At 37.2% G+C, this 20,870-nt stretch overlaps 1 protein-coding gene across 1 annotated transcript; it reads left to right on the forward strand.

Annotated features, from left to right (window-relative positions):
* The first annotated feature begins 2,539 nt into the window (after positions 1-2,539).
* Positions 2,540-6,587, forward strand: LOC107816013 (uncharacterized). Its single transcript, XM_075241255.1, has 6 exons — positions 2,540-2,982; positions 3,074-3,110; positions 4,212-4,448; positions 4,533-4,580; positions 5,416-5,864; positions 6,101-6,587. Exons 1-6 carry the CDS (start codon positions 2,684-2,686, stop codon positions 6,174-6,176), a joined length of 1,146 nt encoding a protein of 381 aa, XP_075097356.1. The 5' UTR covers positions 2,540-2,683; the 3' UTR covers positions 6,177-6,587.
* Positions 6,588-20,870: the final 14,283 nt, after the last annotated feature.

Raw genomic sequence — 20,870 nt, forward strand, 5'->3', positions numbered from 1 at the left:
ATGAATGATAGTTTTGTTTACAACAAACTTTTTTGTGATACAAAAATAAATTGCAACCACAATATAAATATGAAGAAACATAATTTTACTGACAAAATGATGCAGGTACAATTCTGTTTGTTCCCTTGATTCTTCTCTCTAGATCTTTCTCTGTGATTCGAGGGCTTAACCAGCGTATTTCTCGAACGTAGGATGATGCGAACTTCCTTAGGATATATTTGATCTCTAGGAAAAGGAAGAACATTCGTTGATCACTTCGGTGGCTTTGAGAAAGACAATATTTGATGTCTTTGATCTCTTTATGAATATTCCATGAATTTTTATGGAATTTCGAGATGCTCTCAAAGGAAATATATGGCCCACTTTTATAGGTGTAGCTAGGGTTTCAGGTAGAGTAGCTTCCAAGTTAGGGTTTCAGATAGAGTAGCCTCTAAGAAAGCTCGATGGACTCTACTTGTAGTATCTTAAATTTAGGATCAAACCCAAATTTCATATGAATTTGATCCGATAAAATTTTGATGTCTACAAGTTTAAAAAGTGAAGATTAGAAGGTAGACAACTTCCCAGAATCAAGATAGAAATTTATATCCAACACCAAGGGATGTGGTGAGAATTCTCTGGCCTCCATTCTCAACTAGAGGTTTTTGGTTTGAGTCTTGAAAATGAAAGAATTCCCGGTAGAAAGCATTTTTTTCTTAAATATCATACGTGGTGCAAATATCATATGGTTAAACAAGAAACAACAAAGAATTTATACTTTGACAACATTCCATGCAAACAACAGAATAAGAATAAAATAAAAAATGACACAACATGTGAAAAGGAAAAAAAAAAGGGGGGGGGGGGAGGTTGAGAGTACTCCAGCACGAGGATGAACAAAAAGTAAAACATTAATTTACAAAAATTCTTTGTACATATATATATTATGTCTTGAGTTTTTTTAGCGAAACTTCTGACTTTCCAGCAAGTATCTGTAATTATTCAATTCCCCATCAATTAGTTTAAGATGATATAGAAGTTGTTCATGAATTTCTCTAACAACTATTCACATGAACCTAACAAGAAAAAGCTCTAAAAATATAAAAAAAATACTTGAAAAATGTAAACAATAAAATTATAGCATTCACAAGCACTAACACCTAGGTCAAAAAGGGAAAAAGGTCATGATGCAAGATTATAAATTGGTTCCCCCATAACTAAACAACTTAGGCCCACAATATTATAATATTTGCTTTAGAATGGGGCCATTTTTAGGTTCTTTTCTGACTTATGAATTCTGTTTTAGACATTGTCAATCAATAAGTTATTTAATTTTGTGCTAAGTGTGATTTTATTGTTCATATCTTTTCAAATGCAATCAACTGATTTGATCTTCTCAAATATCAAAGATCCTTCTGCTTCCTTTGACTAACATTTAATTACTGTTCTAAACGCATCTTAATTATTTTTGCCTTTAGTGGCTATACCATGTTAAAACCTCATGATTATTACTTTGATTTCACTTAAAATCATTCACACAAACCATCAGACAACAAAAGTGGTTAATTCATAATCTTTGTTGAGGTTAACTTGCAGACATCACCATTATACAAGAGTTTGTAAATTAAACAGTATTAAGTAATTTTTTTAAAAAAAAATAGTGGTGACCATCGACCGGATAATCTTATGCACGCCTCGAGTATTTCGTCTGATCTTTATGTAGCAGCCCAACTCACTAGTGATTTGTTCGTTTTGAACCTAGGCATGTACGGCTTATAAACGCGTCACTAGAGTCTAAAGCATGTTTACTTATATACCCAGCATCTTTTCCGTATTTTGTCGATGTGGGATTCGCCTAGGATATCACATACCACCCCCTTAAGGACTCAGCGTCCCCGCCAAGGTTTGTTTCACCACCGTTCAAGATTGCACGTCGAGTGGCTCTGATACCATATGTAGCAGCTCATCCCACTAGTGATATTGTTCACTTTGGGTCTAGGCCCCCACGGCTTTAAAACGCATCACTAGGGTTTAAGGCATGTTTACTTATATACCCAACATATCTCCCGTGTTTTGTCGACGTGGGATTCGCCTATGGTATCACACCTTACTGTCTTCCATCAGTTCAGGTATAACATAATTCCATCCACCAAAACTTGAGCAAATGGAAGAAATCGTCTAGCGTTTTTGAGTCTTTGCTTGGATTAGAACCAAATCTTTCACGATTTTCATCCACTTTATTGATTGTTTCGTCACACCCTTGTATACTTAATCTTTTTTAGTTATTAATAACTCCAAAAAAAATGAAACTTGCAAATTTGAGGAGTTCTGATTAAACAACTATTTCTAGTGAGAATCAAACATACAACCACTTTATCACAAGGCCTCAAAACTAATCCACTTAAATTAATTTGAAATTTTCAGCAAAGTAACTTTAACCATTTTAATTAGTGTTATTATGTTTTTTGTTTAGCACACTTTTAAAGGTAGTGTCTTTTTAAGGACAACTCTGCTCCATTGTCCACTTCTCCATTTGACATTTTAGTCTGAAAAAACCAGCCATTTCCCCCTTATAACATAACAAAAACAAGAATATCAAATCCCAAAATAATCCAAATATGTTCTTGAAAATCCTTTCAACATGATATCTATTGTTCTTTTCTTCATTATATGAACAAAAAAAGACTTAGAAAATCTTGTAAAAATGGGTGGTGCAGCTTCAACAATTGCAGCAAAGTTAGCATTTTTCCCACCAGAGCCATCATATCAAGTTGATTTAGATGAGCAAACACAAAAGCTAAAACTCTTAGGTGTTCCTCAAAGTGAAAAGGGTGAAGTTTCAATTTTGCAAACAAAGAGAGGTCATTATATTTTTGCAGTTTTTGTTAGAAACAAAGCTGCAACTTTGACACTTCTTTATTCTCATGGTAATGCTGCTGATATTGGCCAAATGTTCCAGTTTTTCGTCGAACTTAGTGTTCGATTACGTGTTAACATCATGGGGTAATTTGATCACATTTTCATATGAATTTTTCTTGTCTTTTTAGTTATTTTCTGATTCGTCTTTAAGCTGAATTTAGACTGATTTTTGCAGATATGATTATGCTGGATATGGAAGGTCTAATGGAGAGGTATGCATTTTCATTTTATTACATGTTCTGCCCTGAGGTGGAGCTAGAATTTGAAGTTACTGACTCGGGATTCTAGCTTTTTTTATGTTACTGGATTCTAAAGTAAAAATTTGTACTTATTCAATGGATGCCACAATTTCTAACTAGTCGTGCCTTTTCCGATTCAATCAGAGGGCTAATCTGTTCGGCCCCGCGATCTTTTGGTTCTTTAATCTTGGCCAATTCAAGTTGATTCAAGGCTCTTTCGATCTCGGACCAATCCCATGAATCTTCTTAAGCAGCGGGAAGACTTGGTTCTGTCGAAGAGCTAAGCAGCCAATCGAGCGAATCGAGAAATGAATTTCTTAAGATAAATATAGAGTTTGCACTAAAATTACTGGGTTTAGCCGAACCTAGTACCGGAACTCTAACTCCGCCATATGCCTTATTTTTGAGCTGGAACAGTAATAATCAAACTATACTTTGAACTTTACAACAAGATTTAGCCAGTATAATATATTAAACAAGTGTTTACTCTTTCCTTCCTGTACCTTGATTAACTTCTTCTTTTTTCTTGGCAAACAGTATTGTTTTAATTTTGATTAGTGGTAATCACGTATATGTCACTGAAACATGTGATCCAATCACTCCATTCCTTTCACTTTTTATTTTCTTAGGGAGGTTAGATAACTATTTCTTGGACGGATTTAATCACTGAAACAGTATTGGTATTGTTTCGTGTTATTGTTTCCTTTCTATGGTTATATACTATTGTTTTCTTTTTTTACAATGTTGTGACTGTATTTTCCTAAGCCGATGGTCTATTGGAAATAGTCTCTCTACCTTCACAAGGTAGGAGTAAGGCTGCGTATACACCATCCTCTCGAGCCCCACTTGTGGGATTATACTGAGTTTGTTGTTTGTTGTTGACAATGATAGCATAAAGAATGTAATTTTACGTGTTGTAGCAGATTGTCTACCTTATTTTCGAATTAACTAGTTACACTTATTATAAGCAGTTACTTATAATTATCTTTTAGGTGACCAGTAACAATTAAATTGTCAGCGTATAGAAAATAAACTGAGATCTAATTTTTTCTTGCGTTGTTTTTGTATAACTAGCCAAGTGAGCAAAATACATATGCTGATATAGAAGCTGTATACAAATGTTTAAAAGAGATTTATGAAGTGAAGGAGGAAGACATTATATTATATGGACAATCAATTGGAAGTGGTCCAACTCTTGAATTGGCCACAAAATTGCCTAAAATTAAGGCTGTAATTCTGCAAAGTGCAATACTTTCTGGACTTCGAGTTATGTACCGTATAAAGTATTCTCTCTGGCTTGACATATACAAGGTTAGTCAAATTTTCAGTTCAAGATTTATTTAAGTTTCCTAATTTATTTGTTAAAGTACAGTTTTTTTTATCTGATTTCTGCAGAATATTGACAAAATACCATATGTCAGTTGTCCCATTCTTGTGATTCATGTAAGTTTCCAAACACTGAACTAGTATAATAGAATTACTATTTTCGGTTCGAGAAGGGAAGCCTTGGCGTAACTGGTAAAGCCGTTGTCATATGACCAAGAGGGCACGAGTTCGAGCTGTAGAAACAGCCTCTTATAGAAATACAGGATAAGTTTGCGTACAATAGATCCTTGTGGTTTCTGTCCTTCTTTGAACCGTACGACGGGAGCTTAGTGCACCGGGCTGCCCCTTTTTAATTTTCGCTTCCAAATATTAGTGGTTTTGATCTTAATTTCTGATGCACTGTCAATTTTTCTTGTTTTTGTGGCATGCCTTAGGCACACAGACTTTGATTAGTTTTTAGAACAATAATTAGTTTAAACATATTAATTAGCTGGCACACAATATTTAGTGGGATCAAATAGGCTTATGACTACAAAAAATGTAGCGCGGTGCACTAAGCTCCCACTATACGCGGGGTCCATGGAAGGGCCGGACCACTAGAATCTATTTTATGCAGTCTTACTCTACATTTCTGCAAGATGCTGTTTCCACGACTCGAACCCGTGACCCCCTGGTCACATGGCAGCAACTTTATCACTTACGCCGAGGCTCCCCTCAGGCTTATGACTAAATTATGGATAACTGCATTTCTGTAAGAGGCTGTTTCCACGGCTCGAACTCGTGACCTGCTGATCACATGCCAACAATTTTACTACTTACACCGAAGCTCACCTTCAGGCTTATGACTAAATCATGGATAAGATTTTATTGACTGTCTCCCATTTATTTTGTATTTGCAACTTATAATAAATTCTTAGAATATACCATTGGACATGTTCATTTTGGTCTGCAGGGAACAGAAGATGAAGTAGTTGATATTTCACATGGTAAAAAACTTTGGGAGCTCAGTAAAATGAAGTATGAACCCTTGTGGATAAATGGAGGAAATCACTGTGACTTACAAGTCTTTCCTCAGTTCTTTACTCATCTCAAAAAGTTCATAACTTCAGTGGAAAAACAATCAGATTGCCAAACTATTGAGGAAAGTATAATTGACTTAAATTATACTCTTGATATTACAAATGATATTAAGTGCAGACCAAGTATTGAAGAGATAGAGAAGTCAAGAATCAGTACTGAACAGAAAGAGATCATTGCAATAAGGCCTAGCACAGACAGAAGAGTATTAAAGCCAAGAAATAGTGTTGACAAGAGGGAAAAACCAAGAAAAAGTATGGATTACTTTGGAAAATCAAGAATTAGCGCTGATCTAGCTGAGAAAGGGAGGAATAGCATCGACCGGTAAAGAATTTTTACACTATCAGTGTCACGTTTCAATTTAGTTATCTTATTTTTCACGCTAACTAATCTTACTTATTATGAACGATTACCTACGGTCATCTTTTAGGTGATCTAATAAGTCATCTTTTAGGTGATCTAATAGCGTAAAATTCTTCAATACTTTACCTTATGGTCTTACAATATGATTAGCAATATCATCATGCTGCATTTTGACTATTGATTTGGACTGATTGCAGGTTTGGAGATATGATGAGATCAGTAGCATATTGCAATATTGACTGTTTGAAGCAGACACTATCTGAGGAGGACTAATACAATCAAAGTCTTTAAATTTTTACTCCTATTAGTGTCTGTAAAAGCAATTTTTGGCTGTTATTTCCCTTTATTTGAATTTCTGTTAATCCTTGGAGCAACGATAAAGTTGTCTCCGTGTGAATTATAGGTCACGGGTTCGAGCTGTGGAAACAACCACTAATGTTTGCTTCAGGGTAAGCTGCCTACATCACACCCTTTGGGGTGCAGCCCTTCACCGGCATAAATACGGAATGCTTTGTGCACCAAGACTGCATTTTTTCTTTTCCTTTCTTGTGTAAACTGTGAGTGGCACGCTACAACAAAAGCAAAAGGAAAAGGGAAAAGAAGAAGAGGTCTGTAAAGGAAAGAAAGGTGAAATTGAAGCCATTTGCATAATGTATGGTTCACAATGAATATTATTTCATTACCTACATGTTTGTGATTTGAATTTGTCTTCTTTTTTCGAATTTTAGTATTGGTCCCTACATTTGCAGTCCATTTTTTAAGATTGTTATTTCTTTTGGAAACATTCTTCACATTCTTTATCATGCAAATGATTTCTGGACCCCCCTCCTTACATGATTTTTGTTCTAAACTTTGTTTTTGAAGATTAGAAGATCTAAAATAAAGAAGCAAAAGCAAGACAAAGTGATTACAGAGCTAGTAAATGAGGTTCTTAATTATAAATAGAAGAAGAATATGCTTTTATACTCCAGAATTTGCTCTTTAAAGGGGGCCACAAAGATCATGATTTCAATGTTGGGGAATGGGTTGGGGACAACCTAAATGGAGTAACACCTTTACTATCCATTGACAAAGAAAAAGCACACGAGAGATCTTATTAATGCAATATTCCAAAATCTTGTTTTATAACAAACATTTGGCCATGATTTTGATTTTGATAGCTTGGTTAGCATTTCCCAGGATAAGGTGTACCCCCCATCCCATACTGATAATATTACTATTCACTTGCATAATTGTTAGTAGTTAGTGAGTTAACAAGTTTAAGCATACAATCAAAAAATTTTAAGAAGGCCAATAATTTTTCTTGGTAGCTCAACACCACAAACAGTGGCCAGTGGCAGATCCAACCATGGGTTAGTGAGTTCGGCAGAACCCAATATTTTGATTTCGAACTCTATATATATATTTATTAAAAACAAGCTTAGATAAAGTTAGATATACATTTAAGAACTCAATCTTTCAACTCAAAACTTGCAGCGTCTAAATTTAAGATCTGCCATTGCGATCAAGGCAACACAAGTACAAAGCAATTCAAGTTTATAAACCATTATCATTTTCAGCTAGCATGATCTATTGATTGGTAAAACTAGGGTTTAATCAATGTTTCACTCCTTTGTAAGTAGACTTGGAAGAGTATCGATTTTTTATAGTATGAGTAGGGCTGTCTAAGGTAGGGGTGTCAATGGATATTCGAAAACCGACTAAATCGATTGAACCGTACCGCACCGAATCGATTTTTAGGTTTTTTTAAAGAAAACCGTAGGTTTTTATATAAATCTATAATCGCACCGATAATTAGGATAGGTTTATTATTTTATAAAAATAAACCAAAAAAATACCAAACCGTACCGAATAAATTTTACAACAACAACAACAACCCAGTATAATCCCGCTAGTGGGATCTGGGGAGGGTAATATGTACGCAGACCTTACCCCTACCCCGAAGGGTAGAGAGGCTGTTTCCAGGAGACCCTCGGCTCAAAAAAGCAATAGGAGAAGATATATTAGTACCATAAAAATGCATAATAAAAATAACAACAATATATAAGAGATATGAAATACAGAAATACGAAATACGAAAATATGAAACAGATGGCTGGTATAAGTATAACTAGAAGGTAAAGCACTGCATCAATAGACGACCAATGACCTTCCTAGTCTAACTCCTAACTGGATAGTCTCACTCTATTGTGCTGTAGAAATATTCACACTCTCCCCTAACCTACAACCTTAATGCTCGACCTCCATAATTCTCTATCAAGGGCCATGTCCTCAGTAATCCTAAGTCGCGTCATGTCCTGTCTGATCACCTCTTCCCAATACTTCTTAGGTCGTCCTCTACCTCTCCGTGTGCCCACTACAGCCAGTCGCTCACACCTCCTCACCGGTGCATCAGTGCTCCTCCTCTGAATGTGCCCGAAGCATCTGAGTCTTACTTCCCGCATCTTGTCCTCCATGGGGGCCACACCCACCTTCTCTCGAATATCTTCATTCCTAATCTTATCCATCCTTGTATGCCCGCACATCCACCTCAACATCCTCATCTCTGCTACTTTCATCTTCTGGATGTGTGAGTTCTTTACCGGCCAACATTCAGTTCCATATAACATGGCAGGCCTAACCACTGCTTTATAAAACTTACCTTTTAGTAACGGTGGCACTTTCTTGTCATACAAGACTCCCGACGCTAACCTCCACTTCATCCACCCCACCCCTATACGGTGTGTGACATCCTCGTCAATCTCCCCGATCCCCTAAATAACCGATCCAAGGTACTTGAAACTACCTCTCTTGGGAATGACTTGAGAGTCAAGCCTCACTTCAACTCCCGCTTCCGTCGGCTCAACTCAAAATTTGCACTCGAGATATTGAAACCTTTAGACTCAAGAGCATGTCTCCAAATCTCTAGCCTCTCGTTGACGCCGCCTCTTGTCTCGTCAATTAGAATAATGTCATCCGCAAATAGCATGCACCATGGAACCTCCCCTTGAATATAATGAGTCAGTGCATCCATCACCAGAGCAAATAGGAATGGGCTGAGCGCAGACCCTTGGTGCAACCCCCTAATACCTGGAAAGTGTTCAGAGTCGCCTCCTACTGTCCTAACCCGAGTCTTAGCTCCATCATACATGTCTTTAATCACCCTAATATAGTTACTCGGGACCCCTTTATCCTCTAAGCAGCTCCATAAAACCTTCCTAGGAACCTTATCGTACGCTTTCTCCAGATCAATAAACACCATGTGGAGATTCTTCTTCCTATCTCTGTACTGTTCCACCATCCTCCTAATAAGGTGGATAGCTTCTGTGGTAGATCGTCCCGGCATGAACCCGAACTGGTTGTCTGAAATAGACACCGTCCTTCGCACTCTCATTTCTACCACTCTCTCCCAAACTTTCATGGTATGACTTAGTAATTTGATGCCCCTATAGTTGTTACAGCTCTGGACATCACCTTTGTTCTTATACAACGGTACCATTGTACTCCACCTCCACTCTTCAGGCATTCTATTAGTCTTGAATATAACACTAAACAATGCAATAAGCCATTCTAAGCCTGCTCTACCCACACACCTCCATAGTTCAACCGGAATTTCGTCTGGCCCGGTAGCTCTGCCCCTTCTCATCTTACGCATTGCCTCCATGACTTCATCGATCTCAATGTCCCTACAAATACTTAATTCATGGTGACTGTCAGCATTCCTCGATTCCCCAAGTATAATATCCTGATTCCCTTCTTCACTTAGAAGTTTATGAAAGTAGGTCTGTCACCTCCTCTTAATCTGGTCATCTCCCATCAAAACTTTGTCGTCATCATCTTTTATCCACCTCACTTGGTCCAGATCCCGATATGTACTCTCTCTCGCCTTAGCGAGTAAGAATAACTTCTTCTCCCCACCTTTGTTCCTTAGTTCCTCATACAGACGAGCAAAAACTGTCGTCTTAGCCTCCGTCACTGCCATCTTCGCCTCCTTCCTAGCTACCTTATACCTTTGACTGTTCTCTCTCTTCTCCTCCTCGTCAGTGCTCCCTACTAACCGTAGGTAAGCCGCCTTCTTTGCTTCCACTTTACCTTGGACAACTGCATTCCACCACCGAATAAATTTTACATGTAAAAAATATATTTATATAGTAAGTTTAAAAATAATAATACATTAAATTTTTCTTTGGGCCTTAGAATTATGAAAATTGTACAAGCGAACAAGTAATTAAACTTAAAATACTAATTCATAAAACATATTATGCTACTTATACTTAAACTAAGTTATTTCAAATATCTTAATGAGACACAAAAAATATTTTAGCGATTATGAATAGCAAACTACAATGTATTGAATATGTTTCCTTTCATATAATTTAGATTTATCATTTTGAATACTTAATCTTCTATAGACTTTATTCTTGAGTCCTAACTTTATTAATATATTTCCACTCGTGTGATTTATATTTTCTTTGCCTTTGTTTTTTTAAGTTGTTGTAGAACAGTTGATGGATCTATATTCTAACCATCTTTTATTTATTTTTAATTCATTACCCTTTAGTCAGTAAAAATGTCTAGATAGTTTTGTTACGTCCTATAAAAGAATATATGTTATTGCATTTTACTTCTACTGGTGAATTTTACATAATATTTTAAAAAATATCGAAAATTAACCAAACCGTACCGATACCGAAGAGAAACCGACATGATTGGAACGGTTTTGAAAAGTCTAATTTTGGTTAGACATAATAGAATAACCGAAAAATTGGTATGGTACTAATTTTATAAAATAACCGACCGAACCGAACCATTGACACCCCTAGTCTAAGGGGAGGGGAGTATCGGAACCAGTACCGGTACCTCTCCGTATTGGAACCTCTCCATTCTGGTATCGCTTCGTACTAGTCCGATTTGGGGGTAGGAGTAAGGGATTTAGGTAAAGGGAACAAGGATTGGGATGGTACAAAAAAAAGTACCGCTAGAATCGGTTCGGTTGTATCCTTAAAGTACCGAACCGATACCCTTAACGTTTTTTTAAAGGCATCCGTCTTTGCACCGTAAGTTACCGGTTATTTTTAAAAATAATAGCCGCTGGTAACTGCCAAAAAGGGCAAAAAATTTTCTCCCTAGCCCTCTAGCACCCCGTACCCCCTATTTTATATTTTTTAACCTCTAAGTTAATTCAAATACACCTTGGCCCTATTTTAAAACTATAAATACTCCATTTCATTTTTTCAATTTTTACACAAAACTTTCATGTCTCTCTAATTCTCTATCCCTTTTTATCTCTAATTGCAATTAACAGTCTAGCGCTATTATTAAGTTTCACATTTTTTTTGTTATACTTGTGTTGCTATTTGTTCATATTTTAATTATCTATTATTAAAAGTGGCTCCTAAATTGATTAAAAAAAAGTGTGTAATAGATTGACTAAGGGTATTGCTAAGGAAGGGCTCCTCGTTTTGAAACAAATCCTAATCTGTCCGGGTTTATTCATTATATACAAGAAACGTATAATCCTATTTTTCGAGGTTTTTCTAGAACAACAAGTAGAAATAATATTTGCGATGATGAAGGAAATGAAGACTTGCTGACAGAGGCGTATCTATGTTAGGAAATAAGGGGCGCATGCACCCATCCTCTTGTCAAGTAAAAGCAGATTTTCTTTATAAATTTTTAGTAGTTTAGCCATATAGAGTAGATGGCACCCATGCTCAAATTTAGGCATTGGTGTCTCCGGTCCAGACCCAATGAACACACATTAATAGAATACTATATATTTAGTTTGTACTTCAGAGCTCTTTTTTTGTTTTAATTCTATTTTTTCCCTTCTTATTATTTTTCCTTTTTTTTATCTTCTTCTCCAAGTTTTCACGGTAAACAATAACTTAAGGAGTCAGAGATTAAACTACTGATTACTTTCATTGAGATTTGTCTTTATCTTGAACCACTAAAAATTAATTTTATTATAAATAATTTATGTGACAATAAAATCTAAGTTCATGACGAGACTTGCTTAAAAAAATTTATCCCAAATTGTTGCTTAAACATATTTGAATTCCAACCAAATTACTATTAAAATGTTTTCCAACTTTTTAGGATAAAATACTTTTCTTTTTCTAGATAAGCAAGTCACATATAAAGAACTCGTCATATGCTCTAAGAAATTTTTAATATTTTCATGCTTCTTTTAGCGATAAAATTTGCATAAGTTTCAATTTTTACAGTATTAAATTTTCATTAACCTTCTACTTTTCCTTTTTATTTTGAATTTAATGTTAAGACAAATATTATGTAATGATTGTCAGATTATAATTAATAATATTAATGACAAACACAATTTAGATTAGCAAGATTATAGTTTATTTATTTGAATAATGTGCAAAATCATTAATGTCATAAAACACTAAAAAAATTACATCTCTTGATATCATGACAAGGACAAGTATCATGGTGCACCCATGATTTTAAAATCATGGATCCGCCTATGCTTGTTGAAATGTTGGAAGAGAAGAAACTTTGGCCTTCCAAAAATAATTCAAGAAGAACGATGCCTATAGTGAAATATTATCTACCGGAGATAGCGGGGACGCAAAAGAACGAGTGCTATCAATTTCAAGTCTCAGTACCACTGAAAGTGCGATAGTCCTTCAAGCAAGGGACTTGGGCAAACAAAGCCCTTACTCGTATTCCACCAACAACTCGCATATCGTATAGAGTTTTTTCCTATCCTTTCCGTATAGACTTGCTTCGCACCTGTGTCAAGGGAAGAACCAATAAAAGTTATTGAAAAATTCTGTGAATCATTCAAAAGAATTATGTAATTTTATTTTTATAAGTATTGAGATAAAAGTATTGAATTTTTTTATCTATTAAAGTTTGTTTATATTTTAATATAATATTTTTTAAAATATTAATTTAAAAATATTCCTAAGTACCCTTAACGCCCCTTAAATAGCCCTTTAGGACCGGTAGGGCTACCGGTATCCCAAAAAATACTTTTACTCCGTACTCTTAATTTCCCTTAATCACAGTCCCTTTAAGGAACCCCTTATCGGTGCCGCCTCCGGCCCTCCGTACACAGTCCCTTAAGAACCAGTATCATTCCCTTAGACAGCCCTAAGTAGGAGTGAGCATCCAAGTGGTAGTTTCAGCAATAATTAAATTTTCACATCGTTTAACAAAATTCTAATTTCATAATAAAAAATAAAAGGAGAAAGGAAAAAAATTAAAACTAAAATTAAAGAAAACCCCCTCATCCCTTCTTCGAACTCAGCCGCTCATCCTTCTTAAAAGAATCACGCCACCTACAATGGCTCCTCCTTCAAGAGTACCACCACGGCACCACCTCCGATATCAATTCTTCTTTCTTATAATATCATCTTCACTCCTTTTTTTAAAGAAATTTATCCACCCATGAAAAATTCTCTTGAAAATGCATGAACAGAGAATTAATTCTTTTGAATTTTGACTTATTCCTTTACCCCAATTTGGAAAGGCTGTGAAAAAATTTGAAAGCTTAGACCGCCGGAAAAATTAAAGGAGACATAGAGAAGGGAAAGATGACATGAAGGAAGAGGAAATACACACCAACGAGAAAATTTAATGAAAAAAGGGATGAAGAAAAAGGGGAAAGTAGGAGATCTGAAGAAGAGAAGAAGTAGGGAGGGGGAGGGGAGATATGAAGAAGAACAGAGAAGGGTGGAGGGGACCGAAAAAGAGGGGTATTATGCTAGTATTTCTTTTATTTATTTATTTTCTAATTTTTTAATAAAGTAAAATAATCAAATCGCGTACCGAATGTGCGTGTAAATTACTCATTTTATCCACTTCAACCATATCAATGCCACATAAGTTCGGTGAACCGTCAAAAGGATTTAAAAATCTTGTTTTAATGGAGTTGAGGTGTCTAAATAAAACTTTATGGAGATAATGACCGAGATAACGATCTGAAACAAGTATAAGAGTCCCCCAGGCTATTCTGCCCTTGTAATTTTAAAACAACAAGAAGTTATGGGGTCTAAAATGAGCTGTTTTAACAAAAACAGGGGATCAATATGTATTTAAATGATTTAGATGACAATAATGTGAAACTTGAGGATCCTTTCCATTGTTCTTGGTTGTCTCTCTATATATATATATAAAAAAAAGGGAAAAAAGTGCTGACTTGGCACCTCTCTTTGGCCAAGAAATCTATTTATCTTCACTCTGTTTTTTCTTTTTGGCTTTGTCACACCTCCTTTTTACGTACCCGTGAGGGTACGAGGGAGTTTTTTCCAATTAAAGGACAATCGAAACGGGATTTATTTATTTATTTCAGAGTCGCCACTTGGGAGATTTAGGGTGTCCCAAGTCACCAATTTTAATCCCGAAGCGAGGAAAATAATGACTCTATATTACAGTCTGCATGCCAGAAATCCTGATAAGGAATTCTGTTAACCCGGGAGAAGGTGTTAGGCATTCCCGAGTTCCGTGGTTCTAGCACGGTCGCTCAACTGTTATATTCGGCTTGATTATCGGATTTTATACAAGTGTGAACTTATGTGCAAAATTTAACTTTTAAACCGCTTTTGTCATTTACTGTTATTTTATCAAGAATTGCAACGTCGTGAAAACATACCTCGAACCACGTCACATCAATGCACCCGTGGTTGTTGACATATTTCGACTCGGTTGAGATTTGGATTTGGGTCACATAAATGTGCACCCGAATTAAGGAGAATAAATTATTAAGACGTGCCTAAAGCAACTAGCGTGTTGTTGTTTTGGGTAAGGCCGAAAAATTCGCTAAACGGCCTGTCCCGAATTCTAAGTGTTTTAATATATATACAGTTAGAGGGCCCCGAGGCTGTGTATATTTTTGTTTGACGAGGCTCGTCTCGTTCTACTTTTAAAAGGAATTCACGACGTCATGGACATGCCTCTCGAACCACGTCACAATCAATGTACCCGTGATTAGAAATACATTTCGAATCCGTCGAGATTTGGATTTGGGTCACATAAATGTGCACCCGAGTTTAAGAAGGTAAGGTTTATTAAAGCGTATCCTAAAGAGACTAACGTGTAGTTATTTTAGGAGGGTTGTGAGGTTTGCTAAACAACCCGTCCTGGAAACTAAATGCTTCAATAATATACATTTAACAAGGGCCCCGCATCTGCGCGTTTTGTTTATTTCCATCGAGGTTCATCTCGTTCTTGTTTTAAAAGGATATCCTATAGCAACTACGTTTCTTGCCATGTTTGTCTCTATCAATTGAAAAACATTAGATAGTCCTAATTAATTACATGCTTGCAAATTGTTTGTATCGGAATTCGGAAATGCTAAAAAAAAATCGGGACCGAAGCTGCGTGCACAGTCGGCCGAACAAATAATCATGGGCCCAAATCCAGCCCATGCGCGGTTGGCCAGACCTGGGCCACTGCTCGTTCGATGCGGGCCTGCCTGGTCTGTTTTCGACCTGGGCTCGACCTTCATGCGGTTGAGGCCCTGAATTTGTGTTCTTTATCTTGAAACATGGTTTTAAGAGTTATATATGGCAATTTATTGGAAAGGAAAGAACTTAATTTACAGTGTACAAATTTCATGCTCGGACTACATTACAGGCTCATACTACACTATTGAATTAAGTATGAGATACTACCTACTGCCTTGGGCATACTCTCATCATCAACCTATATACACATTCTAGCATCCGATTACCATGCATTGACATTTATAGGCATGAAGACTACCTCTAGTATCCATAACACAATGTAAAACTATTACACATCACATGAATATTTAATGTAACAATCTATGTATAAGAGACATTCTTCAGGATCTTTCATTTGGATTCATGCTCATTTTTCCAATTACATTTTTGACAGTGCATTGGTTGTGTACCTGGTATAGAGGACAAAGAAGAGAGGAATGATCAGCTGGGCAGTATGCAGTAAACACAGCAACAGCAGATACACAGCAACAACACAGCAACAAACCAACAATCAAATGTTTTCCACAACCCACAGACAACCAGCAATGTTTCCCAGAACAAAGAACTAGCAGATAGTCGAATACCAAACCAGCAATCCCAGGAAAGAGTAAGGAAACAACAGAGTAACTGAGGGTTCAAATGCAGTAAAACCACCAGTTCAACAACCAAAAACAACTTAATCAATGCAAGCAACAGAACTTGGCCAAGACAGCTTGACCAATATGCACTCTTATACAACTTTCAGGCAGTGTTTGGTTACAATGTCTATTGGACACCACCTTATGTTTATACTGTTATGATTTGGGACTCACTAGACCTCTCTTCAGACTAAAGTTTTTTCAGCCTTTTGTTTTGTTTTTCTTTCCTGAAGACTCAAAAGTCCAGCCCTTCTTAGGTTCTCAAAGGACCTATTTATAGGCCAAATGACCCAGTGCAGCTGAGCTGCCCTCATGCTGCAACTTGCAGCCTGCCCATACTCTGTTAAACCCATGCTTGAGCATCTCTTGATGCCAGCCATTGGTTCCCCACGCCTGGTTTTGTTTAATCAATAGTGATGGGCTCATTTTATTATTCATTTTAAGCCACATACCCTTGTGTCTTGTTCCCCATTGGTATTAGTTTAATCTTAATTAGTACCCTACTTGTCAGCTTCATTTAAACTAACCTTTTCTGCTCTTTTCAAACCCCAGATTACCCCTGTTTAACCTTGATTATTACTGCCCTGCCTATTGCAGCATCAGGGCACTTTGGGCTTTGATCATTCGATTTCAGAACTGCCCCAGCCTGGCTTTTTAATTGTTTACAATGTAGTTACAAACTAACAGTCATAGGTAATGCCCAACATTCAGATCACAATACAGGCCCATTCAGAATATTTGAACATTCAGTCGTAGGAGACTAATCGACGACATTTATCAGGTTGACTACACTAATTATAACAGGTAATAATCAGTCGCTCATATAAACAATACGTTCAGGGACCTAAAGGGCATCAGACAACTTTTGTTCAATTACTGGGGGGCCTATATGAATTAACTCATTTGACGACTAATCTAATTGACGCACATGTATATCACAGAGTACATTTAGAACACAAACAGAAAACAACTGACCAAATAAGAGGCCTTTGACAGAGATGGAAGAAATCCGAATGAAAATAACAAAATAACAAACAAACATAACGAAGCATGCTGACAACTTAATTAGAACCAAACAAAGAGAAAAGGAAACTTACCGAAAAAGTTTGAAATCAAAACGGACCCAAATCAGACTCAACTTCGAACTCTTGAGGCCGAAAAAACTTTAATCAGGGTGTTCTCACATGAGAACACCTTGATTAAGGTCTATTAGACCTCAAACCCTTGTCAAGACTGGCCGAATTCCCCAGGTGCATGTGTTCTAAGGTCTGGATTTTCAGATCTGGATTTTTAGGAGTTGTGGGTAGATTCGGACCAAACCAAGCTTGGTTTGGTCACGAGGAAGGTCAGGGGAGTGTCTGATACAAAGATGGTGAGGTTTGGTATAGATCGAGTTTTGTCTCGAATCTTCAAATCCAGATTCGAGACGACAGGAGGTGATTCGAGGTTCATGGTTAGTGGATTCGTGTTCAGGGGAGTGAGGGGGTCTTAGGGTGTTCGGGAGGTGGCCACCGGCGTTCATGCCGCCGGGTTTTGGTGGAAGGGAAACTAGGGCGGCTTGCTAGGGTTTGGGGGTTTCAGGTTGGGGAAGGAGACGAGTGAGGGGTGGGGTTCGGATAGGGGGTGCAGGGTAAAGGGCTAAGTTTATATATGGGGAGGTTGATCGGATCTGAGCCGTTAGATCAGACGATCTCAACGGCTTGGATCTGATGGTGAGAAATGAAACGGGGTCGTTTGGTAGTTGAACGGGGTCGTTTGGTTTAAGTGAGGGGTTGGGTCAGATTGGTTATTGGGTCGAGTTTGATCATGGGTTGCTGAAAGAGGTCCTGAGCCGTTGGATCGAGAGTTTGAACGGCCCAGATCAGACGCATGATGCGGCATCGTTTCGGGAGGTGGTCAGGGCAGGCCTGGTTTGGACCGGATTTGAGTGCTGGTTTGGGCCTGTTTTTGTCTTATTTTTGGGCCCAAATTGATTTCAACTCTTTTTCTTTTGTTTTCCAATTTAAAGAAAAAATGAAAAATAACAAAACAAAATAAATAATAAGACAAATTAAAACAAATAACAATGTAGCACTTCAACGTAATTATCATACCAAATTAAATGTTTAAGTAAGTTAAATCACAACCTAGAACGAACGATGCATATATATATTTTGAACTTTCTTTTAATGACACATATTTTTGTATTTTGTTTGATAATGATTAAATGCAAAAAATGGACAGACCCACAAATGACTAGCAATACATGTCATGAAAAATTTGTACTGCGGGGTCATCTGTCACTATTATTTTTTGTTTTCCTTTTGGAGTGATTGCTCGTGAAGCAAAAATCACGTGCTTACAGGCTTTTTAATACCGTATTCTTTGGCTCTTTCTCTCTTTCCTGTAATTATGTATTTTGTATCTGACTCTAACAATTAATTACGCATAACTGTAACGACCCGGTGAGTCGTTTTGAGCATTTGCACTTAGCTTGCCAGTTCTTGGGTATGAATAGCCCCATGTGATGTATTATGACTTATGTAAATCGTCGTTTTTTTGTTTTCAGGATACCAGATTAGATTTGGAAGAACAATTCTCAGTTTGAAGCTTTAAATTTGAAATGTTTGACCAAGTTTTGACTTCTTAATACTCGATCTCAAATTTGAATTTTTATGATTGGATTAGCTCCGTTGAGTGATTTGAGACTTAGGAGCATGTTCGGAATGTAATTTGGAGGCCCGTGGTATATTTAGGCTTGAATTAGCAAAATTGGAATTTTCGCGCTTGGTAGTGGAAATCTTGATATCGGGGTTGGAATGGAATTTCGGAAATTGGACTAGGTTTGTAGTGTCATTTGTGACGTGTGTGCAAAATTTCAGGTCATTCGGAGTTGAATTGATAGGTTTCGGCATCGTTTGTGGAATTTGAAGGTTCCTAAGTTCTTAAGCTTGACTCCGAAGTTGATTTGGTGTTTTGGTGTTGTTTTGATTGATTCGAAGGCTCGACTAAGTTTTAATGATGTTATGGAAGGTGTTGGTATATTTGGGTTGAGGTCCCGAAGGCATCGGGCGTGTTTCGGTTGAGTTTCGAGCGAGTCCGGGCATTACCGGAACTCAGGCAATGGTTCTGGTGCTTAAATTTACCACTGGGGCGGAAAATGGTCCACAACTGCGGTCATGAAGAATCCGCATGGCGGCTGGTCTAACTTCGGAAGCTTATATCTTTGATCTACAAGGAATTTTGAGATAATTCAAATATGAAATGTGTAGCCCTTCGTGTCTAGTTTTCAGAAAGATAAAGAAATCATAATTTGGATAAATTTAGAGAAAGTTATGGCCAAAATACAAAAGTCCATTTGTGTAGTCACTAGAAGTGCGACATCAGTGGTTTTACCGCGGTTAGAGGTGGTTTTACTGCGGTCAGCGGTGGTTTTACCGCGGCAGCGATGGTTTTATCGCGGTGATGGGAATCCAAGAGGTGCATTATAAATACGAAATTTAGGGTTTTATTTCATATTTTAACCTAGAGAGCTCAGGCTTTGGCGATATTTCGAGGAAGTTTCAAGAAAACCATCGAGGTAAGTGATTCTAACTCAATTTTGGCTAAAATACATGATTATAACGTTGGATTCATCATTTGAGTAGAGATTTGGGAAAAATTGTGGAACTTCATAAAATAAATTTTTGGGATTTGAAAGCCGATTCGAAGTCGGAATTGAGTCAAACTAGTATGGATAGTCTCTTAATTGAATGGGTTTTAGGATTTTGAGACTTTGGTCGGATTTTGATATGTGGGCCCAGAGGCCAGGTTTGAGCAATTTCGGGATTTTTGATGTAAATTGATTATTTTCGAGTGGGCTTTGTTCCCTTAGCATATTTTGATGGTATGAATCTGGTTTTGGTAAGATTTGGAACATTCGGAGGCCGAGTCGAGAGGCAAATGCATCGCGAGCTAGAGTTTGGACCGGATTGAGGTAAGTAATGACTGTAAATGTTGTCCTGAGGGTATGAAACCCCAGATTTCACATCTTTGTGCTACTTTGAGGTGACACACATGCTAGATAACGTGCGTGAGGTCATGCACCGTTCGGGATTGTGACTTAGTACGTCCCGTATGACTGTTAAGTCGCGTAATTGATTGAAAACTGTTTGATATCATTGTGTTTTGGAAATTATTACCATGTTTTGAGCTGAATGTCATATTTGGACCTCGTGCCAACTGTTTTGGACCCTTAAGGGATTTTTACTACTATTCCTCACTGTTTTGACTTCATATTTGTACTCAGTCATGCTATAATTTTACTATTTTCATAACTCAGCCATATTTACTCCATTTTTTATATTTCAAATGAGCATCATGTTTTACTGTTGCCCGAGCGGCTTGAGAGATTTCTGACTAAGTGAGGCCAATGGTCTGTGTTGTGAGGACATTATGGGATCGGACTGCGCACCGCAACAGTGTTGTACTGATTCATGATTTTGAGGCTGAGGGCCTGTTTGATTATGCCACGAGATGGCTTGTTATTGTGCTTGGGCTGTAGGAGCCCTTCTAGGAGTCTGTACACTCCCAGTGAGCGTGAGTACCCAGTGTGAGTGATGTGATATAGCTCGAGGGGCTGTTGTTGTTCCGTGTTTTACTCGGGGGCTGTTCTTGATTCATGTTATGCCCGATAGGTAGAGTACGAGTGATTGTCAGGTAGCCCGGGGGCCTGGTTTTGATGATATTATGCCTAAGGGGCAGTTTATGATACATGTTTTGCCCGAGGAGCTGCTTACGTTTCTATCATTTTTACTCACTGTTTTTATCACTCATTTGAAACTATTAAAAGTTGATTTAAAAGGTTTTACTGAAATTGAGCTTGATTTACGAAGTAAATGATTTCTGTACTGTTTTTG

The sequence above is a fragment of the Nicotiana tabacum genome, chromosome 20, assembly GCF_000715075.1.
Source record: "Nicotiana tabacum cultivar K326 chromosome 20, ASM71507v2, whole genome shotgun sequence".
NCBI classification, from domain to species: domain Eukaryota; kingdom Viridiplantae; phylum Streptophyta; class Magnoliopsida; order Solanales; family Solanaceae; genus Nicotiana; species Nicotiana tabacum.

Excerpts from the sequence above, each read along its gene's own strand:
- LOC107816013 (XM_075241255.1), top strand. The coding sequence starts at position 2,684 with ATGGGTGGTGCAGCTTCAACAATTGCAGCAAAGTTAGCATTTTTCCCA. Across the intron at positions 2,983-3,073 it reads TTACGTGTTAACATCATGGG|ATATGATTATGCTGGATATG; the intron begins GTAATTTGATCA and ends TGATTTTTGCAG. Across the intron at positions 3,111-4,211 it reads ATGGAAGGTCTAATGGAGAG|CCAAGTGAGCAAAATACATA; the intron begins GTATGCATTTTC and ends TTGTATAACTAG.